Source organism: Panthera tigris, chromosome A1 (genome assembly GCF_018350195.1).
Source record: "Panthera tigris isolate Pti1 chromosome A1, P.tigris_Pti1_mat1.1, whole genome shotgun sequence".
NCBI lineage: Eukaryota > Metazoa > Chordata > Mammalia > Carnivora > Felidae > Panthera > Panthera tigris.
This window is the reverse complement of record NC_056660.1, coordinates 191,592,825-191,613,266: the sequence shown is the minus strand read 5'-3', so window position 1 is coordinate 191,613,266 and position 20,442 is coordinate 191,592,825. Positions and strand designations below refer to the sequence as shown.

At 48.5% G+C, this 20,442-nt stretch overlaps 1 protein-coding gene across 3 annotated transcripts in view; it reads left to right on the top strand.

Moving 5' to 3' along the window:
• Positions 1-20,442, top strand: part of LARP1 (La ribonucleoprotein 1, translational regulator) — a 53,621-nt gene that overhangs the window by 14,550 nt on the left and 18,629 nt on the right. For all 3 annotated transcript variants that reach the window (XM_042993765.1, XM_042993764.1, XM_042993763.1), the window contains exons 2-4: positions 18,346-18,407; positions 18,656-18,721; positions 19,676-19,850. In XM_042993765.1, the coding sequence (XP_042849699.1) occupies positions 18,346-18,407; positions 18,656-18,721; positions 19,676-19,850 (303 nt within the window). The remainder of the gene's footprint in view (positions 1-18,345; positions 18,408-18,655; positions 18,722-19,675; positions 19,851-20,442) is intronic.

Genomic DNA, 20,442 nt, shown 5'->3' with positions numbered 1-20,442 from the left:
AAGCCCGACACGAGCTCTCAGTGTCACAGTTTTCTGTTCCGACTTCTTGTCAGAAACTGCAGTGGCTTTCTTGTTTCAGGTAAGATCTTCAGGGTGGGGTCAGAGCAAAGTCTGTGGGTCCAAGTTCTGTTTTCAGCCCTGCTCTCTTGTTTCTCCTGGCTGGACCTTCATTTCTTGACTTGTAAAAAGGGATTGGGTCCTGTGGTTATGAATGCTTTGCTCATCTATCACTGATGTGCCTTTATCATGTCCCTGGGCTTAGCCAGATGTCCTAGAATCTGCCTCATAAGTAGCTTGCCTTGAGGACAGATGGGCCAGGGAGCCAGGCCAGACTGCCCCAGACCCTCCACTCCTGACATGATTATCAAACTTGTGAGCCACCACACCATCTCATTCATTATCTAGGTTCATTTCCACAGTGCTGTGGGATCTGGAGTTATAATCCTCATTTTACAGATGAGAAAACAGAAGAGTTCAGAGAGGTTCAGTAATTTGCTTAAGGCCACGCAGTGTTTTATACATAGCTAGGATTCCAGCCCATGGCAGACTGACTCCACAGTTCTGCAGTACTTAGCATCTGACTTTGCGTTCTTCCAGACCACAGAAGTATACATACTTCACCTGGAAAACTGTTTCTGGGAGAGGGAGGACCACACAAATCTTCAGGTAGCAAGAATCTCTTCGGGACTCTAGTGGCCCAGCCTGGAGTTCCCAGTTCTGCTCCCTGGCCACCTTTAGTGGGTGTGAGCCAGGCCCTGGAACTTCTGATCTTGCAGAGGAGCCCTGGCCCCTCTTCCCCCAGAGAGGTTCCTCTTCAGCTCTGTCAGGCCACGTGCAGCCTGCTGGAAAGGGCCCTGCTGACCTTGTGGTTTCTCAGGCATGGCCTCTGGGCCCGTTGGGGGGTGGGAGGCGGCCCTCTACTGGCACCGGGAGGCTCGCTGGCTCTTCCCAAAGGGGATGGGAACTGCTATTATGTGTTGGGCCTTTTAACTTCTTTCAAAGGGAAAATCTTTTTAGCTTATTCAGGCAACACCAATTCATTGTAGAAAAATGTCCAGGAGCCACCATAAACACTACTAAGCAACCACATCCTTTAAGACCAGTGTTGCCTAATAGAAATACAACGCAAGCTGTATATATAATTTTAAATTTTTTAGTAGTCCTATTTCTAGAAAAGTAAAGACAGGTGACAATTTAAATGATATAACCCAAAATAAGAGATTATCATTTCAACATACAATGAACATAAAAATTATTAGTGAACTATTTCATATTCTTTGTACTAAGTCTTTGAAATCTGGTGGGTCTTTTACACGCAAAGCACTTTTCAATTTGGACTAGTCACATAACAAGTGCTAGTATCCACATGTGGCTAGCGACTGTTGTATTGGAAAGCACGTTTCTATATTTTGATGGAGTGATACATATATGTATGATATATATATATATATATATTGTATATATATATATATATATATATATAATATATATATATATACGTACAAGCCTTTTTAAAAAATGGGATCATACTATCTCATGAGCTGGATTCTCCCTCCCACCCCACTTAGAAACATAGGCTTTCAAGGGCACTTAACTGCTTATAATCCTCAAAGCAGCCCTTGATAATAAAAGAACATTTTCCGGATGATGGAGGTTGAGGAGCTGGCAGGCACACACACCCCAGCTCTTCCGCCTCTGAAGCCTCCACTCCTTCGCTGCCCCCTGCAGGCACCTGGAGTTGATCTGAGAGCACTGAGCCCAGTCCAGAAATCACACGTACCACGTGCATATGTCTGCACACACCACGCACTTTGCTGACGAAAGCAGGCCCACATCGGGGAAGCTACTGACTGAGGCGGTCATGCAGGGATGCAGTGTTTCAGACACAAGCACACTGATGCCCAGGTCAGTGCTCTTTCCACCACACTCCCCTGCCCTCCAACAGCTTACTGCTTGGGTTTGCAACCAGCCAGATTACGAAAAGAAAAGAAAACCTGTGTGGGGTGGGCAGAGACTTTCACTTGGGTTTGTTCTGGGGTGCTCCCAAGCCCACAGTACATCCCCAGTGGAGGCTGGTCAGCAGTAGAGAAAAGAGGAGCTAGGCCACAGTAGGTGCAGAGAGGGATATGGTTTGACCTGGATGAGGTCGGGACTTAGACATCTGTAAATAATTGATTAGTTTGTCAAATCACCCTGCCCCCGTGATGCTATTGCAAGGATGTACCTGCTTCACACCAGACCACTTGGGTGGCAGGAACCTCATTCCTTGGCAGGTCTGAGATGTTTAGGAGCCTGGTTTCATTCCCCACCCCCCCCCCACCCCACCCCCCCCCCCCCACACACACACACACAAAATTGTGCTTTAGTTTTTCAGACTGTAAAATGGGGCTCCCTTCTAAGTGTATCACTTACATGCCACTGGCCACCCCCTTTCCCTTTGTAGGAGGGCTGGGGATGAGCAACAGACCTTGGATTAGCCCTCAGGTAAAGGGGACTGGATTGCTGATGCTGAAGGTTTTTCGTTTTGTTTTAGTTTATTTGTTTATTTATTTTGAGAGCATGTGCGCTGGAGAGGCAGAATCCCAAGCAGCCTCCTCACTGTCCGCACAGAGTCTAATGCGGGGCTTGAACTCATGAACCCCTGAGATCATGACCTGAACCGAAATCAAGAGTCAAACACTCAACCAACTGAGCCACCCAGGTGCCCCCCCCCCCCGCCCCGATGATTAAGGTTTTGAGGATCCAGGGAGGCTGGGCTTCTCCCCTTTTATTGTGACACCCAGGAGCACTGAGCCAAATCTCCACAGGCTGGGAGGGGCCTGCTCCAGGGAACGAGGAGATGGCTTCGTTTGTACTCCTTTGGGAGCTCTATTGCCTGAGGTAGGATACTGTCCAAGATGGCAGCTACCAAAGCTGAGGTTTCTGAGCCACCATCCATTTATTTATCCTAGGGTCTAGTCTTCTTCATCAATTCCTTGGATTGAAAGGACTGGTACTGCATTTGGGATAGCCCTTAAGACTTTAGAAGACTTTACGTGTAAACACTTCTTTATTCATATTTCACAAGTGCCCTTGAGGTGGGTGGTTGTTGGCCCCCTCTTAAAGATGTGGGACTCTTGTCAATCTTTCCAGGAGCTATGAGCACAGCAGTTTGTCCATGGAGCCGGAGGCCCTCTGGCCAGGCATGGGGAAAGGAGTGTGCGGGCAGTGGCAGCCTGGGAATGCTGGACTGCTGGCTGGGAGTGGAGAGGCTGCTGAAGTTCCCCATTGGCTGCAGCTAGGCTTGGGAGTTCTCTGGAATGTTCTCTGCCATTCCAGGCCTTCTCTATCCCACCCCCTGATTTGCATCATCACTGCCATTGCCCCTCTGAGGTAGCAGCTCTTTGGAGATTGTAGACTTGAGGAAGGCCAGAATCCAAAGGGGCTCTGGAAGCCATCTGGCTTCTCCTTTTATAGAAAACTGAGGCTGTGTCTTGGCCAGAGTCTCCCACTTGGCACTAAGGGAATCATGATGCCCGTGCTGGGTCTTTTTTTCATTCTGCCTTGTTCTTTTCAGGGAAGGAGAAACAGGAGCCCTTTGCACTGTCAGTGCTGCAAGAGTGTGGATGAGGAAAGGATGAGGTCTGGCAGCACCAGCCTCTAGGGCTGACAAGCACATGCTGGGGCTCCTGGGGCTCCAGCTGACCAGCCTCCAGTTGGCTTCCCTCCCCCACATGGGCCAGCGGATGACACACCCTGAGCCCTCAGAAGGCCAGGAAGGCGTGCCCAAATGGAGGAGGTGTTGCCCAGAAATGCTCTAAATTTCCTGAAAACAGGCCCACCCTTCTACTCTGCTTTACTGATGAGCTCTTTAAGCTAGAGCATAAAGCATGGTTCTGGGAAGGGTGGGGGCAGGGGCACTGAGCAAACTTCCAGAACTAGGTACCTAATAGGAAGCTCACCTCAGAAACTGAGCTTGGGGTGGGGTAGAAAAATTTGTCGGTGGCCTTTTAAAAAAATCCTCTGCAGTGAATTTTATTGAATTCATGGGGAGAATTCCTTTATGAAAAATAAAAAATTAAAGTTGTACAGGCCCGTTTTGTGAGACAAACCAGTGATGAAGCCTGCTCGGATACACAGAGATACCTCTAAACTTCCAGGATAATAGCTAACAAACAAATATTGAATGCTTACCATGTGCTAGGCACGTTTCCAAGCACTTAACAAATATCAACTCATTCAGTCCTCACAGTCCCATTAGGTTAGAAACTATTCCCATTTACAGAAACCCAGAATCACCAAGGTAGAAGAGCTGTTGGAGTCCAGGCTCTTTTTTTTTTTTTTTTTTAAGTTTATTTATTTATTTTGAGAGTGAGCGGGCACGACCAGAGGAGGGGTGGAGAGCGAGAATCCCAAGCAGGCTCTGCGTTGTCAGCACAGAGCCTGATCAGTGCTCAGTCCCACAAACAGTGAGGTCATGACCTAAGCCGAATCAAGAGTTGGACCCACTGAACCAGCCAGGTGCCCCTGGAGCCTAGGCTCTTAACCATTGCACCTCCCTGCTGCTGGGGGTGAAGTAGGCAGTTTTCCTGACTCCCAGCCCAGTGTTCTTTCCACAGAGGCACCCATTCCTTAATTCTCACTTGTGTTTCTGCTTTTTGTTCTTCCTGGGGCTTGCCTTAATTCCTCTAGAATAGCCCACGCCTAAGGGTTGCAGATCTTTTCGGAGGTGAGGACCCAGTGGCTTTTGGACGGAAAGCATGTTGAGCCCACCACACCCATGTCAGCTCTAAACGTCAGCTACTAGTTTCATGGGCTGGGTCCTTGGTAATCTTACCTACTTTCTATATCCACGGTACATAGTGTGTGTCATATATAGTTGTTGAGAAGAAGAGCATTTTCTTAGTCATTACCAAATGACATTCCTGGGAGACTTGCTAATTGATCCTAGGCTTTTCTTGAGCCCATTTACTACCTGAGGATCCTCGATACAGCATCCCAGGCAGTCAAGATCAAGTAGTCACATGTGGAGTTTCACATTAAAGCCCTTGTATAAATTGAACCCTGAGAGCATAGAGACGGTCTGTTCACCACTGCTTCCCTAGTGCCTTGCACACAGACCCCTCCATACCCAAGTTCCCAATGGTCAGGTGACACAATAGGCTGGTCGGAACATAGGGCTGGGATCTCAAAAAACAAGTTGATATTCTTGGGACAAGTCAGGAAGCTTGCTCTGGGGAGAACTGCATCTTCCTACCTCAGACTGTTTGAGACTTAGATACCATGGTGCATGAGGAAGTATCTTAAAGCTGATTAGCCCTGGTCAACAAGGGTAAGGAAGGGTAGTTTACCTGGATGGGTGGTTTATGCTCTGTTCAGCTCTCCTGTGCCCCATAGCAGAACCTATACAAAGTCCCTGCTTTTTCCACCACGCTTTCCCCTCTCTTCCCTGTCCTTTGTACTATAAGGTATTTACAGTTTTCTCCATCCTTTCCTTTCTGATCTGCTGGAGGAGGCAAAATCCTCTTGGGCTTGGTGCTGGCTAGGGCTCAGGCCTTTGGTTTGCCTGTGACCCTAGAGCATTGCCTTTCGATAAACAGTGCTTTGATTCCTGACTGTGTTTGCCCTTTTCCCCCTGTGCTGAGGAATGGCATCCCCACCTGGCAAGTAAGCTAATAGTCTCAGAGAAGTGGATTCTGGTGCTGGTGGCTTCAGTTGCCTGTTGGGCCCACAGGTTTGAGCTGGAGACCTTTGAGAACCTAATACTGATCTCCTGCAGTGCTGAAAGAGGCCTAGGGTAGTCTGAGATTTCAGATCCTTAGGTCAGATACTTTCTCACCGTGTGACTTTGGCTAGCTACTCAGTCGCTGAAACTGGGATGGTAATTCCACCATTGTGAGGGTCAAAATGCACAAAAATCCTGCAACAGGAAGCTTGAGGTGAATGCTTAGTGATAGCCATTATTGTGTAGCGGACCCAGGCCTCAGGGCGCTGGGTGAGCAAAGAGCAGGCTTAGCCTAAGAGCGTGGAGGCTGGCTGGCTGTTAAAGGAGGCAGGCAAGCTGTTCCCTTCAGAGCCTCCGTTCTTCTTCTGCACAGCCATAGTCTGGAGCCTGTTGTGAAACTGAACCCCGAACCCAGCCCAGATTGATCCTTTGTGAACTCCCATCTGTCAGGACGCTCAGCTTATGGCTTCTTGGCCTTACCAGTCTTGATTCCTGATGCTAGAGATTGGACTGGGGTAAATGGAGGGGATGTGCTTCTCATGTACCCCTCCTGTGGCTGCTGTTTGTGTGTGTAATTAAAACATTCTCCCTCCTGCTCTTGTGAGCCAGGTCATTTGTGTCTGCAAACATGAGGCCCTGGACTGGGGGTTGGGGACCAGGGTTCCTTCCCAGCAGTCTCTGTTCTAACATTAATTGGCATCAGCATTGCATGGGAAACTTGTTAAAACTGCAGATGCCCAAGCTCTGCCTTCTTCACCAGACTGATTCCTGGAACTTGAGGGACTTCCAGGAGTATGCATTTAAACCAAGCCTGCCCCTCTTCGCCAAGTGGTATTGCCAGCCTGCTAGCTCACTGGTCCCAGTTTCCACAGCTGTGAGGTGAGGGTTTTTCATATAGTCTTGTGCTCAGAAACTCCAGCTGAGTGGAAGGTTAACGGGTAGGGGGCTTGGGTTCCATGTCCATCAGACCAGCCCTGCTATATCAGAGCATGCAACTCTTGATCTCGGGGTTGTGAGTCTGAGCCCCATGTTGGGTGTAGAGATTACTTGAAAATAAAATCTTTAGAAAAGAACTTAAGTGTACCTTTTAAAAAGAACATAAATGTAAATTTAAAAATATTAAATATTTTAATTTTAATCATCAAATTAATTATATTAAACTTAATTATAAATATATGGATATGATAAATACTAATTTTAATTAATATAAAATATTAAAACAACCCATGTACCCACTACCAGTTTAAGAAGTGTAGCCCTGATTTTAAAATATTAAATGTGGTGTTGTGGTTCTGGTAACCCCTATCAGAATTAGCAGTTGAAACTCACTGGGTTAAGTTAAAAAATTTCCAAGTATGTCCAGAGAAAACCTAACTTAGAATTACCTACCAGATTCCTGGCCCTACCATTTCTGAGCAAAAATCTCTGGAGGGTGCGACCCAGGAATCTACATTTTGATAAGCTCCTCAGAGGATAGGTAGTTCTGCATATTAAAATCTTAGGGCTGATGTACTTTGTAGCAGTGGTTTTGGAGGTAGATTGTGCCCCTGGACAGCTGGCTTCAATTAAGTTGTAGTTAGGATGATCAGTGAATACAGGGATAAAAATCAAAGCATGTTAGGCCTGGAAGGACCACAGATGACAGGCTCCCCTCCACCCCAACCACAGGCCTCTGAATGGCGAGACTGAAGACACCCAGGTGGGAACTCATGGCCATCTCCCACCACAAGGATACCAGTACCAGCATCCAGTCTCCTGACTCCCTAGCCCAGGGCCCTGCTCACTACCCCACTGTCATGGAACATGAGCAGTGGTCCGTCCTTCCATCCTTCCTTCCTTCCTTCCTTCCTTCCTTCCTTCCTTCCTTCCTTCCTTTCTTCCTTCCTTCCTTCCTTCCTGTGGTCATCAGGTTTAGCAAATAAAAATACCAGACACCCAATTACATTTGAATTTCGGATAAATGGTGGATAGTTTTTTAGTATAAGATGTCCCAAATATTGCATAGGAAAAATTACTTGCTGATATGAAACGCGCACTTAGAGATTTTTTAAAAATCTGGCAACCATTATCCATCTCTCTCTTTTTTAAAGCACTAGAGAGTTTCAGGAGTTGCCTCAAAGAGCCAAAAAAATAGCCATGTATTTATGATAGTTCTGTGTTTCATGATGATGTCATTTAAGCTGTAAATCTGTGAGCTAGCAGCTATCATGAACCTCACAATGAGAGATTAAGTCTGATGCTAGAATTTCCCATGTAAATTGTCTTTTTGCCTCCATCATGAACCTGCTTGTTTGGCTCATTCTTGTGTGTCCCAGTTAATGCCTATCAAATTACAAGCTCCACGAAAGGTTGGTCTGATTTAACCATGTCCCCTGGTCTGTGGGTTACTTATTTCATGCAGACTGGTGGTTAGAACATCGTTGGGTGAACTTGAGTCCATGCTCTTAACTGCTGCTCTGTCCTGTTCTTAGCCCAGCAGCCTGGTAAATTGGTGATAGAGTGGGTTTTGGATAGAACTCAGACCGGCACCCCCCCCCACTACATTTGCTGAAGGGGAAGGGACTGTAGAGTAATAGGGTACCTGGCAGTGCTTTGAGAACATCTGTGAGGAGGGTTGGGGTGTCTGCAGGTGGGGCAGCCCCTGTCTCCCCATCTATGGCATCCCAGGGCTCTACTCTTTTCCAGTCGGGCTGTAGCATGTGACACTGAAGCAGTCCCCTGGCCCAGACCCCTCAAGAGGGGCAGATCAACTGCTTCTGGGAAGCAAGGCCTGCCTTTTTGAGCTGGATCAGTATAACTAGCCCATACCTAAGACCTCCCAACTTGTCATCTGTTTCTGGGATACCTGGCAAGTCTTTTCCATTTCTCTGGGATTTTCCTGTTGCCAAGTATACCTAGCCTGCAGGGCTGGAGCTGTTAGGGCTCAATGATTTCAGAGAGCAGGAAACTGAGGGCTAGTGAGGGAGCCTAACCTGGCATACTGCATGGGTAAGTGATCAGGACTTGCCTACCCCACATCTTCCAGAGGGAGCCGAGAGGTTTGGCCTTCCCGGGAGAAGTGTGAAGAAAAAAGATGGGGGCAGAAGTGAGGTCCCCCTCCGAGATCCATTTCAACAAGAGCACCCCTCCTTTTCTGTCATATATTACAATTTCATGTGAGAAATTGTTGATCTTAAAAACAGCAGGGCGGTTCCTGGAATGCTTGGGTTTCTGAACCTGCATTGCATGCACCTCACCCATGCATGATATGCCCCTATGCCATGAGTGAGTGTCGAGGTGAACAGAGCGTATTTTGTTGAGGCAGGAAGTTGGCTTTCCCACCGGCTGGAAAAGCTCTGGATTTAGAGGCAGGAACTGGATATTTGGTGCCAACTCCACAACAATTTACTGGGCACTTTGGGCACAGCCTGGTCCCTCCTGGGCTCAGCTTTCCTGTCTCTACAAGGAGAAGAGTTCTCAAGTCCCTTCTAGTCTTGGCTGGGTCTGAGAGCCTCTCCACTCCAATAAAGTGGTAATCCAAAGTAATTTGGGGAAGGCGGGGACTCAGAAGCCTCTTGAGAATGCCCTAGATTAAGACAATAAAAGTGAATTTGCATTACCTGAAGTGGTGGGTTACCAGGGGAAAACCAGCTTTGAGGTCAGCAGCTTCCCACATCAGAACAATGGAGTCAGGTGGGCAGTGGAGGGTTACTTGTGCCTCAAAACCTTCCTGAAAGGGGTGGCTCCTGAAATCCAGGGCCCAGCTGCCCAGTGCTTGGCCTGTCCCTCAAGAGAGCATTCAGGAGCCCACTAGCAGAATATGATGCATGGAAGAGGGTTTTTTTTTTGTTTGTTTTGTTTTTTTTTTAATGTGAATTGATTAGCAGTATTTATAAAGCCAGAAATTTCTTTTTAATCTATTTTTTTGCTTTTCTTGAAAACTCAGAAGCTCTGGAAACACTAAGTCTGTGTTTGAGGGTAGAGCCTTGGCTGCTTTTGCACAGATGCTACCCCCTTAGCTATAGCTGTGCTTCCCAGCTCGCCGGGGTTGCCGGCCAGACTTGTGATTTCTGGTGTGGCCCGAGGCCTGGGGGCTTAAGTCTGGGACCTCTGGGAAGTTCCTGTGCTGGCTCGTCTGCCACATACCCTCGCAGTCCTCTGTTTTCCACGGCTGGCCCGTAGTGTTTGGATTAAAGCACCCTGATTCCAATTCTGAGTACAGAACGCAGGTCTAGACCTCAAAGGGGTTGCAGCTGCTGGACTGTACAGCTGTGTGCTGCTCAGTCATAATGCAGAGGGGCACTAACCTCTCTTCCCTTTCAGAGTTCTTTGAGAAGCACCTGTGCTTCTGTAAATTGCTTCATTTGGTAAATGTTTACTGTGGGCCTGCCATGTACATGCTGCAACCCTGGGTTTCAGAGGCCAATGGGCACGGTGGAAGAGATCCCCGAAGAGATCCCCACCCTATGGAGTTTGCAATCATTGTCCACAAAGGATGTGTTATAGGCCGACAAAGCCCAGGGGTAGGGTTAGGCAGTACCTGGGATTCAGTCCCAGCTCTGGAAGTTCATAGCCTGCTGAACTGTGGACAAGTCATTTAGCCTCTCCGAGCCTTAGTTTCCTCTATAACCTGGAAACAGCATCATACCTCTCTCGAACGGTTGTGAAAAAGAAATGTTACCGTATGTAAAGAACTTTGGCACCTTCCAAGGATGTATGTAATACAGGCTCAGTAATTGATTAGTGAGGTTGAGATACAAGTGCAGCTGTTTCAGGGGGTGGCTCTGAAGACCCCAGGTTACAGACTGAATTAGGACTTGATCCAGAGTTGCTAGTTGGGTAGTTCTTTATAATGGGCACTCAACAGGGAAGGCTTCCTTGGAAGAAATCTGAAAATAATGCTGAGATGTGTGAATAACGTCACACAGAATATATACTGTGTGACCCTAGGCAAGTTCCTTCCCTCCATTTCATTTTCTGAGTGACAGAACTAATAGTGTCTTTTTGAGGCAATTTAGTAGAATCACACATAACAAAACAACTTAGACTAGCGCCCTGTAAAAGGGGGTTGTTACTATTATTACTGCTCTATTTAGAACCATATGTGCTCTTCAGAAAGGCTGTGTTAGGGTGCTGGCACTTGGAGACCAGGGGCTTCACTGGCTGTTTGTGTCTTCCAGTTGTAATATTATTAGTTAGCTTTTGGTCGGACTTTAGGGGCTAGGACCAGCTGTGGGGGCAGATTCCATGTCTGATCATGAAGAGTGGGGGCATCAGGCTGCCTGGGTCACCACAGGCTAAAGATAGTCTACTGAGGTTGGGCCTGGTCCAGGCCAGGCAGCATCATGTGACTGGAACCCAGCAATCCTGCCCCTCCTCCCAGGCCAAGGGGCTCACACTGGGGCTGGCAGCTTCCTTTGAGCAGAGCTTCTAGATGGTGTGATGTTCTGAAGCCCCCTACACACACACACACACACACACACACGCACACACACACACACACACACACACTCTCACACACTCTCTCTCTCTCTCTCTCTCTCTCTCTCTCTCCCTCCCTCCCTCCCTCTCCCTCCCTCTCTCTCTCTCTCTCTCTCTCTCTCTCCTGCATGCAGGGATGCCCTCCAGTCCCTTCCTGTGTTTCATCTGCAGGTCTGGGGTCTGGGGGGAAGTCGGGGCAGGAGGGCTGGGCAGAGAGAGACCTCTGAGAAGTGGCGGCAATGGCAGCGACAAGAACTGGTGAACAAGGTGCGGAAGTTAACCCAGTGTACTTTTTACTCGGTAGAAGAGTGTTTCTGCTTAAGGGGTGTTAGGATGAGTGGGGTTAGGCTGAAAGGCCTGTGGTCCCTGAACTCTTCCTCCATGACTCTGCCCTCAGGCTGGCTTAGGAGGGATGAGCACAGTTGGGCGATGTAACCCAGGCTCCTTCTGCCTCACCTTCCCCTTAGATGGTTTTGCTCCCTTCCACATTTGGGGTCTCAGTTTGCAAATATCTTTGGCAAATAATCTTTCCACCGTGTGCTTTAGTTTCCTCATTTATAAAATGAGACCAGTTATGGGGCGCCTGGGTGGCTCAGTCGGTTGAGCGTCCGACTTCAGCTCAGGTCATGGTGTCACAGTTCGTGAATTCAAGCATCACGTTGGGCTCTGTGCTGACAGCTCAGAGCCTGGAGCCTGCTTTGGATTCTGTGTCTCCCTCTCTCTCTGCCCCTTCCCTGCCCATGCCCTGTCTTTCTCTGTCTCTCAAAAATGAATACATTAAAAAATATATATTTTTTTAATAAAATGAGACCAGTTAGAAAAACAAGCTCAGTGTTAAAACAGCACATGGCACCTAGTAAGTGCCTAGTACATATCGTATGCACTTGTTAATATTATCACCACAGCTTGTTGCTAGCATCTCTTTGATGAGAAATCTCAGTGGTTGAGGTCTTGCCTTCTCTCTCCTCACCCCTCCAGACCTCATGTTACTACCTTTTGTTCAGTCGAGGAAGATGAGACGTGGAGAGGGTGGTCAGTATTGCCCCCCAAGATTATACAACTGAAGCGTGCTGGAGTCTGGACTAGGACCCAGCTCTGATTTCAGGTAATCAGGTGCCTCAGAGTCAAGGCAGGGCTGGACGTGGGGTTCCTCTGGAAGCCAGCAGTGCGGACGATACTCGTTCTTTGCCTCCGGAGAGCTGTGGCTGAAGGTGGAGGATGAAGCTGTAGCCTCAGGAATTAGTACTCGGAAAGCAAAGCCTCTTTCCTTGGTGTGAAATCATAGAGGAGATGGGTTTTGTGAACTTACCACTCATTCAACAAATGTCAGCGCATTGCCAGGCCCTGAGCTAGACCCTGGGATTACTGCTGTCAGAACAGTCTGCTTCCTGGCCTCAAGGAGCCACATAGGGGGTGAGGGTTCCAGCGCCGTGAGAGCATGTAGGAGGGACACTTTACTTGAGGTCTGAGAGGGTCCCTGAGGAGATTGACCTCATGGCCACATACAGATTAGCAAGTTGGTGAGTGTCAACTCAAGAAATACAGCCTAATAAATAACCTTGTTCCCCAAAGTAGAAATTCTTTCTGGTTAGGGTAAACTCAGCCTATTCAGCTGCCAATCTCCAGGAGATGGTGCCAGCCCCAAAATAAACATTTGGCCCTCCCCATTCTTCTGGCACTGAGGCAGAGATCTCTGACCATCCATTCTCAGTCCCACAGGCTTTCTCCCATCCGGCCTAGGCCCGTCTCGCCTTTTACCCACATTTGTCCCCCAGTCTCATTTCCAGCTTCTCCCTCGTACTAGTTCTTTGTTACCATGACCTGAAGAGTTTGACTCCACCCGTGTGCCTTCTCACCCTAAAAACCACTGGCTTCCCATTGCTTGACCAAGTCTTTGCTCCTTAGATTTCCTAGATCTAGTCCTTCTGGGTAGCTTTTATTTCAAAGGGTCAGCAGCATTAGGATGTTTCTAGAACAAGACAGCATAGAAAATATTTCTTTTTATCTGGCTTTGTAGTGGGTGTTGATGGGTTTGGCCCCTGGGTAGGCTGAGAGAGATTCTGGAGGGCAAGCTCTGTCCCTCTTCCATGCTGAGTAAAAAGTTGAGTCACTAAATTTCTTCAACTGAAAGGGAACTCCAGGCTTTCCCTGTGCTCTTCCTTCCTCTACTGCAGCAGGGGCTGATGTCACAGCCCCCCCCCCCCCCCCGCCCCCCAGGACTTGTGGTGAATCCTCTCTCTTTCTTTCCTCTTCCCCTGGGAAACCTGCCCTGGAGCCAGGACGGCTTCTGGAGGGCGGTGTCCGGAAGAAGGGCCAGGCTGGAGCTGGACAGGGGATGGCGTTTGTAATCTGAATCAGTGAATTGAACCACTTGATTCCCAGGAGTTGATCTGATTCTTTTCCTATTAAGAGATTATTTGATGGTCTCTTTTTCTCTTTAACCCTGAGGATGAGGGTTACTTGGCCATAGTAAACTTGGTGTGTGAATCTGAATTGAAATATTTAGCATTACCATATGCTGAGCACTCTTATGCTCTGTTCCTTTAACTGTCACAGCAGTCCTATGAGATAATGGTGACTTTAGTTTTACAGATGAGAAAACTTAAGTTCAAAAAGCTTCTCTGGGTGCCTGGGTGGCTCAGTCGGTTAAGCATCAACTCTTGATTTCGGTCATGAATCTCCTGGTTCATAGGTTCGAGCCCCACAATGGGCTCTACTGACAGCACGGAGTCTGCTTGGTATTCTCTCTCCCGTCCTCTCTGGCCCTCCCCCACTCGTGTTTTTTTTTTTTTCTCTCTCTCTCTTACTCTCCCTCCCTCCCTCCTCCTCTCTCCCTCTCAAAACAAAACAAAACAAAACAAAACTCAAAGGGCTTGTCAAGGGGCAGAGTATGTAGGGCCTCCAGCCAAGTGCAGTGGATGACAAAGTCCATGTTCTTATGATGGGCTCTCTGCTTTCCTAGACAAGTGTTTGAATGAAGGGGTGACAGTTGAGGAAGAGAGAATCTCAGAGGGTTAGATAGTCAGTGTTGTGCAGTCAGCCTCTCCGCTTTGCAGGGGGAGCCGCTCTCTGCCCTGCCCACCCTCAACGCCCACATTCTGCCCCACCTTGTTTCCCGGTATCCTCCATTAGCCATAGTGGTTTAGCTGCCTTGGTCCCCACCGCTCTCAGTAATCTGAAGGAAAAAGAGTGGGTTTGCCGTGCAGATACAGGTGCATAGTCTTCTGGTGTTCCACAACCACACATAGAGATTCTGGTGTGCTTCATTTAATACACAAATGCATGTGTGTATTTAGGGAAGCCCCTTCACCCCCTGGAACTAGAGTCATTGAGTATTGGCTCCTGGCTCAGGATGTTCCTGTGGGACGGAAAGTAGCTTTTCTCCTTTTCCAGATGCCTGTTAGCCCCCAACTTGTTTTAATCAGGAGGAAGGTACTCCTAGGGCCTCTGTCTGCCATCCGGCTCCCTTAGAATGCTGGGCCTCAAGTAGGGTCCATCTCTCCACAGTTCTACTTCCTTCTGTACATGAGAACCTTTCCCTGTCTTCAGTAACCCTGTTTACCAGGAAACACCAGGGAAGCGCCCTAAGATTGCACCAGGAAGTAGTGGGTTGTCGTTTGTTTGTTTGTTTCTTTGTGAAAGCCAAAGTGCGAGTGGGGGAGGGGCAGAGAAGGAGAGAGAATCCCAAGCAGACTCCGCCTTGTCAGCACAGAGCCCGACATAGGGCTCAAAATCACGAACCTGTGAGATCATGATCTGCGTTGAAATCGAGAGTCTCATGCTTAACAGACCGAGCCACTGAGCCACCCAGCCGCCCCCAGGAAAGAGTTTTGACCCTACCAGTGGCCACATGGGATTTGTGGCAAGCTGGAGGGAGCACTTAAACAAAAAGAGTGTAGACCTGTGGCTGTCATCCTGGTTCTTCTCTAGGGAAGCCCCTTGAGGGCCTCTGCTCCCTATCTGCAAACAGGGGGCATTAGAACCATGGGTCCTTTTTTCTCACCTTCTACAGTCGTTTTCTTGGGCAGATGCAGAGTGGTGAGTTTAGTGTTTTTTGAGCTGGGCTCTGGTCACTGGCAGCTGGCACAAGTTTGAGAACGCAGAAGTGGGAGGAAGGGGCTTGTTCCCTGTTTGGGCTGGGATGATGCTGGACTTAGGGACTGGCACCTGCGCAAAGGATTGGTTTTCCCTGGGAACCATTTCAGATGCTAGGCCCTTTATATTAGGGAGCCGGAGAGAGACTCTTGGTTGGTTACCTGGTGAAGGAGGATGGCTGGGAGGGGACCCAGAAAGGGATGTGTAATTGAAGTCAAAAAGCTGAGCGTTTTTTCTTGTCTCCCGCAGGGCCTGAGAGCCGTGCATCTGACTGAGCCCTCCTGCCTTTGCTTAAGCCCCACAGGATCTTAACAGATCTAGGAATTTTACGTAAAGGCAGAAATAGTCCTCTCTCCCTAGTGGACTTTTCTGTCTGTCTGGGAGACTTTGTTCCTCCTTGGAGCGGGGGCAGCGTGAGGATGTAGCTGTGAGCAGAGCAAGAGCAGGGCACTGTGGGTCCCGGGGGCAGAGGGAGACTAGCTAGGGATGGGCCTTTTTCAGCAAACTTCACACAGGACTACTTGAATATTCCTGTGTATGCTCAGACTAGCCATATTCCCTCAGTCATCTTGGGGCTAGTGGGAGAATGGGGACATTTCCCAGGATGACAGGATGACTCTCCCATTAATCAGAGACTGAACTTTCAGTACTTTACCACGTCCCTTTGTGATCTCGGCAAATGGAGTGTCAGGCAGGGTGATCGCAGGATAGGACTCTTTCCAATTTTAAGAGTTTTTCTTAGGTTTATTTTTTATTAGAAGAAACAGACAATGCCCTGAAAAATTTTGCCTCACTTTTTCGAGGAAAGTCTTCAGGAACACCTTGCCCTATGAGCCCGATTTGCCCTTTCCACGTCTTGTTAACGAGCTTGAAGTTGCAGGTCCTTTGGCCTGCTCTTGTCCTGATAGCAAGCAGGGGGGTCCTTGGAGAAGTGATTACTCCGGTAACTCAGGTATAGTCAGGGGAGATGATCCTGGGGTGGCTCCCTCTACCCAGTCCTGGTTTTGTTTTTGTTTTTTTAATATTTTAGTTTTTATTTATTTTTGAGGTGGGGGAGGGGCAGAGAGAGAGGGAGACACAGAATCCGAAGCAGGCTCCAGGCCCTGTGCTGTCTGCACAGAGCCTGATGTGGGGCTCGAACTCACGGACTGCAAGATCATGACCTGAGCTGAAGTCGGACCCTTAACTGACTGAGCCACCCAGGCACCCCTATGTGGTTTGAAGCACCAGCCTAGTCTGGGAACTGGGTGGTATTAGGCTTCTCAGAGCCACCGAGGATCAGCAAGAAAGTCGGTGCATAGTAGCTCCCTGATCTATGGGCTCCATCCTCTTGGCACTGAGAGATTTCTGGGTCTCCACTATCCAGTACTGGGTGTAGAGGATGTTGTGGGCTGGGTTCCATAGCTCCAGCTCTCACAAGGCATGAGGGGTGTCTTGAGGGGGCAGTGGTTCTGGTAAGGGTTGGAAGCCAAAGATGCCATGGGCTCATAGTTAGGAGTCAGGCAGGGACTCGTTCTACTCATTAAGAGAACATGGGTGTGCTCAAGGACTAGAAAACTCCTTTTGAGACCAGCTAGGCAGATTTCTGTGTTCAGGGACTGTGGGGCAACATGATGGGAGAGAAGTGGGTGAGTAGAGCCCCAGGATGTACCTTTCCCGTGGGTCTCTGAGGGAGGAAGGGTTTAGAAACCCTTGTTCTTCAGAAGTGTGTTGGGAAAGCAAGTGTAGGTGTAGAAGGGACCAGACCTATTAGAGTTCTTCCTTTAAACAAACAAAGGTTTTCTTTTTAAAAAGCCCATGTCTCGTTGAAATGACTGGAAAATTCCAAACAGGATTAAATCACTGTTAACATACTACTTTACTCCTGATGATACTTAGTTATATGGCCTTCCAGAATTCTTGTGAATATGTGCATATACACATTTTTTCTTTGCTTTATAAAAATAGAATTGCAGCTTTTCTCACTTACTGTGTTTCACATCTTTTATCTCTAGTAGAGCATTATCTTTTTAATGACTGCTCTAAAAATTGCTTAAAAATTTTTTTTTAGTGTTTATTTTTGAGAGAGAGAGAGAGACAGAGTAGAGTGCAAGCAGGGGAGGGGCAGAGAGAGAGAAGGAGACACAGAATCTGAAGCAGGCTCCAGGCTCCGAGCTGTCAGCACAGAGTCCAAAGTGGGGCTTGAACCCACAAACCATGAGATCATGACCTGAGCCAAAGTCAGACGCTCAACTGATGGAGCCACCTAGGCACCCCTGCTCTAAAAATTGTTAAGCTTTAATTTCTGTAGCCAGTTTTCTACTGTTGGAAATGTAGGTTGTTTTCAATTTTTTGAACTTACAAACAGCACTTTTGTTATGGACGGCTTTGTATATAACTCTTAAACATTTGTCTAATTTGTACTGATAAATTCCTAAAAGGAACATTGAGTCAAATGGGTCTCATGTTTTCTTTGGGAACTTGGAGAGCAGCAGAGTCTTTCCTAAGTGGCTAACCTTTCTATTGACTGCAGGTCATTGAGGACAGAGCTGGTCCTGGTGGGGGGTGGGGATGCTTAGAAGAGAGAGCCCTGGATTTCTTGACTGCCAGCTCAGGGTTCTCCCCTTACCTTCCCCATGATCACTAGCCCAGGTCTGCTCACACACAGACTTCCACAGTGTTAGTTAGAGCCAGAGAAGGTCTTTCAGATCCTTCCTTCGTGGAACCTGCTGGGATTAGGGAGCCTTTAATTACAGAGCCAGCTCTGGCATGGCCCCAGTCTGTTGTAGACTTACCCTCTCCAGGCCTCAGTGCCCTCTCTATAGGAGAGTACAGAGCTGGGAGGGCCCTCCTGCCTCACTTCATGGGTGTTCATGGGGTGTTGTCCATTGGTTGTTTCCATGGTCTCATTTTCCACGACTTCTTCAGAGAGAGGCTGGTATACTTGTTACTGGTGTTTGAGCACGTGTCCTTCCCCTCTTCACCATGTCTTCCTCCTTTGGAAACCTGCAGGTTGCTTGATGGAGTAGAGGCGGTCATGAGGATGAGCTAGCTGTGGCCACCTCCGTGGGCTGTGCATAACCATCTCTCCCTTCTTGTTCCCACAGAACATTCTGCTCCAGCTAAGGTGGTGAGGGCAGCAGTTCCTAAACAGCGCAAAGGCAGCAAGGTAAGGAGTAGGAGCGGGCTGCCTAAAGGGGGCTTCCTTGAAGAAAGGTGGTGGCCTCTTCTGAGCTGTGAGGTAGTTCTGGATCCTCTCAATAGCGAGGGAGCCCCTCTGGGCCTCCACTGTGGATGGTCCCAGTGGACAGATGATTGTGGGTTCTGATCTCTCGGGGGAGCTGTATTTTGTTTGGGTGAGGGGCTGAATGGCAGGGGCATGGCCACCCCAGGGCCTTCACAGAACGTGCCTTGCAGGTTGGTGACTTTGGAGATGCAATCAACTGGCCCACACCTGGAGAGATAGCCCACAAGAGTGTGCAGGTGAGTCTTTGGGGAAGAGTGGGCAGGTTTAAATGCTATGTACAAATGCACATTTGGCCTAAGTTCTCAGAGCCTCGGGTCTTAACTTTCTCGGTTTTTTTTTTGAGAGGAGTGGTTGGTACAGTATGGGCAACTCTGAAATAGCTAAAGATCATCATCATTTGAGCCCTTGCTGTATGTCAGGGACTGCCAAGTGCTGCTTACCATTTCATCGAATCCTCACAGTGACTTAAAGATAGGTCCTTTAGTAATTCCCGTTTTACAGATGAGACCACTGAAGCTAATAACCAGCCGTTGGGAGAGGCTAATAAACGAGCCCTTGATGGTCAGGTGGGCCTTGGAAGTCAAGTCTGTTGTATTATTATTCCAGAGCCTGTGTTCTCCATCAGCTATACTTGGGTTGCCAGTGAGTGAAGCAGGAGAGTGGTCATTAGGCCAGGTACCCACCTCCAGACTGTATGTCTTGGGGAAGCTTATGTAGCGCTCTTTAGTCCCAGCAAAGGAACTCCTGATCAGTCCCCCCCTTCCAGTGCTTTTGTTCTGGACTGATGGCCTAGATCACTCACTGGCTGTGGCCATTGGCCTTCAGTTCACACACAGGGTTGCTGTGGACAAGCCAAGGGCTAGCATCTCTTTCGTCCCACAGACTACCTGGACGGTCTGGTCCTATAGGGAGTAAACGTATGGCCCCTGTGTCCTGGTGGGTTGTCTCAGTTACTGAGACTCAAGGAAGATGAAGAAACAGGTTGTTTCCTACTTCCTGCCTGTTTGAGCACACTTCCCAGTGGAGGCATCTCAGGCATAAAGACAAGACCTAAGAATATATGTAGTCCAACCTGCCATTGCATGCTGCGTCTCCCCTGCCCCACCTTTCTAGTGGCATGGGTCCTTCTGCCCCATCCTAGGAGGCTCTCTGGTTCACCTCACCCCCTGTTACTCTGCTTCCTACTGCAGCCACAGCCCCACAAGTCCCAGCCTGCCCGGAAGCTGCCCCCCAGAAAGGACATGAAGGAACAGGAGAAAGGAGAGGGGAGTGATAGTAAAGAGAGCCCGAAAACCAAATCGGATGAATCTGGGGAAGAGAAGAATGGGGACGAGGACTGCCAGCGAGGGGGCCAGAAAAAGAAAGGTGAGTGGCTTGGAACAGGCTTGGGAGAAGTGTGTAGGCAGAACTGTGAAGTATCAGAACTCGGGGCTGCTGGATGAGTTTCAGGAGCCCCAAGAAGTCCTTGGGAGGCTGAGTGGTGTAGGCCACCGGGCCAGCAATCTTCACTTCCGCCTGCTGTCCATCAGTTCCTTCTCTTACTTAACAAGCATCCGGTAAGCCCTGTTCTCGGCAGTTGGGCTCCAGCAGTACACAAGACAGATGAGGTCCCCGCCTCAGAGGAATCTTAATGTATCTTGTTGTATTGCTGTCCCATGTAAGATTTCATTTAAAACAAGAGTTTCCATTGCCCTCGCTAAGATGTTTAGGGTACAAGTTTGGCTGCTTTGACAGAGATTCAAAGTAACAGTAGTTTAAACAAGATAGAAGTTCATTTCTCTCATCTGACAGCTGGGTGTAAGTAGGCCAGGCCTAGAATGGCAACCATTTCTTTCCTTTCATCTTGCTGTGGTGTCTTGGCTCTTTTCATCCAAGATGGCTCACTCTTTCCCTCTTCATTCCACTTAGCAGGAACGGGAAAGGGGAGAGCAGTTCCCTTTTAGGGACTCGGCCTGGA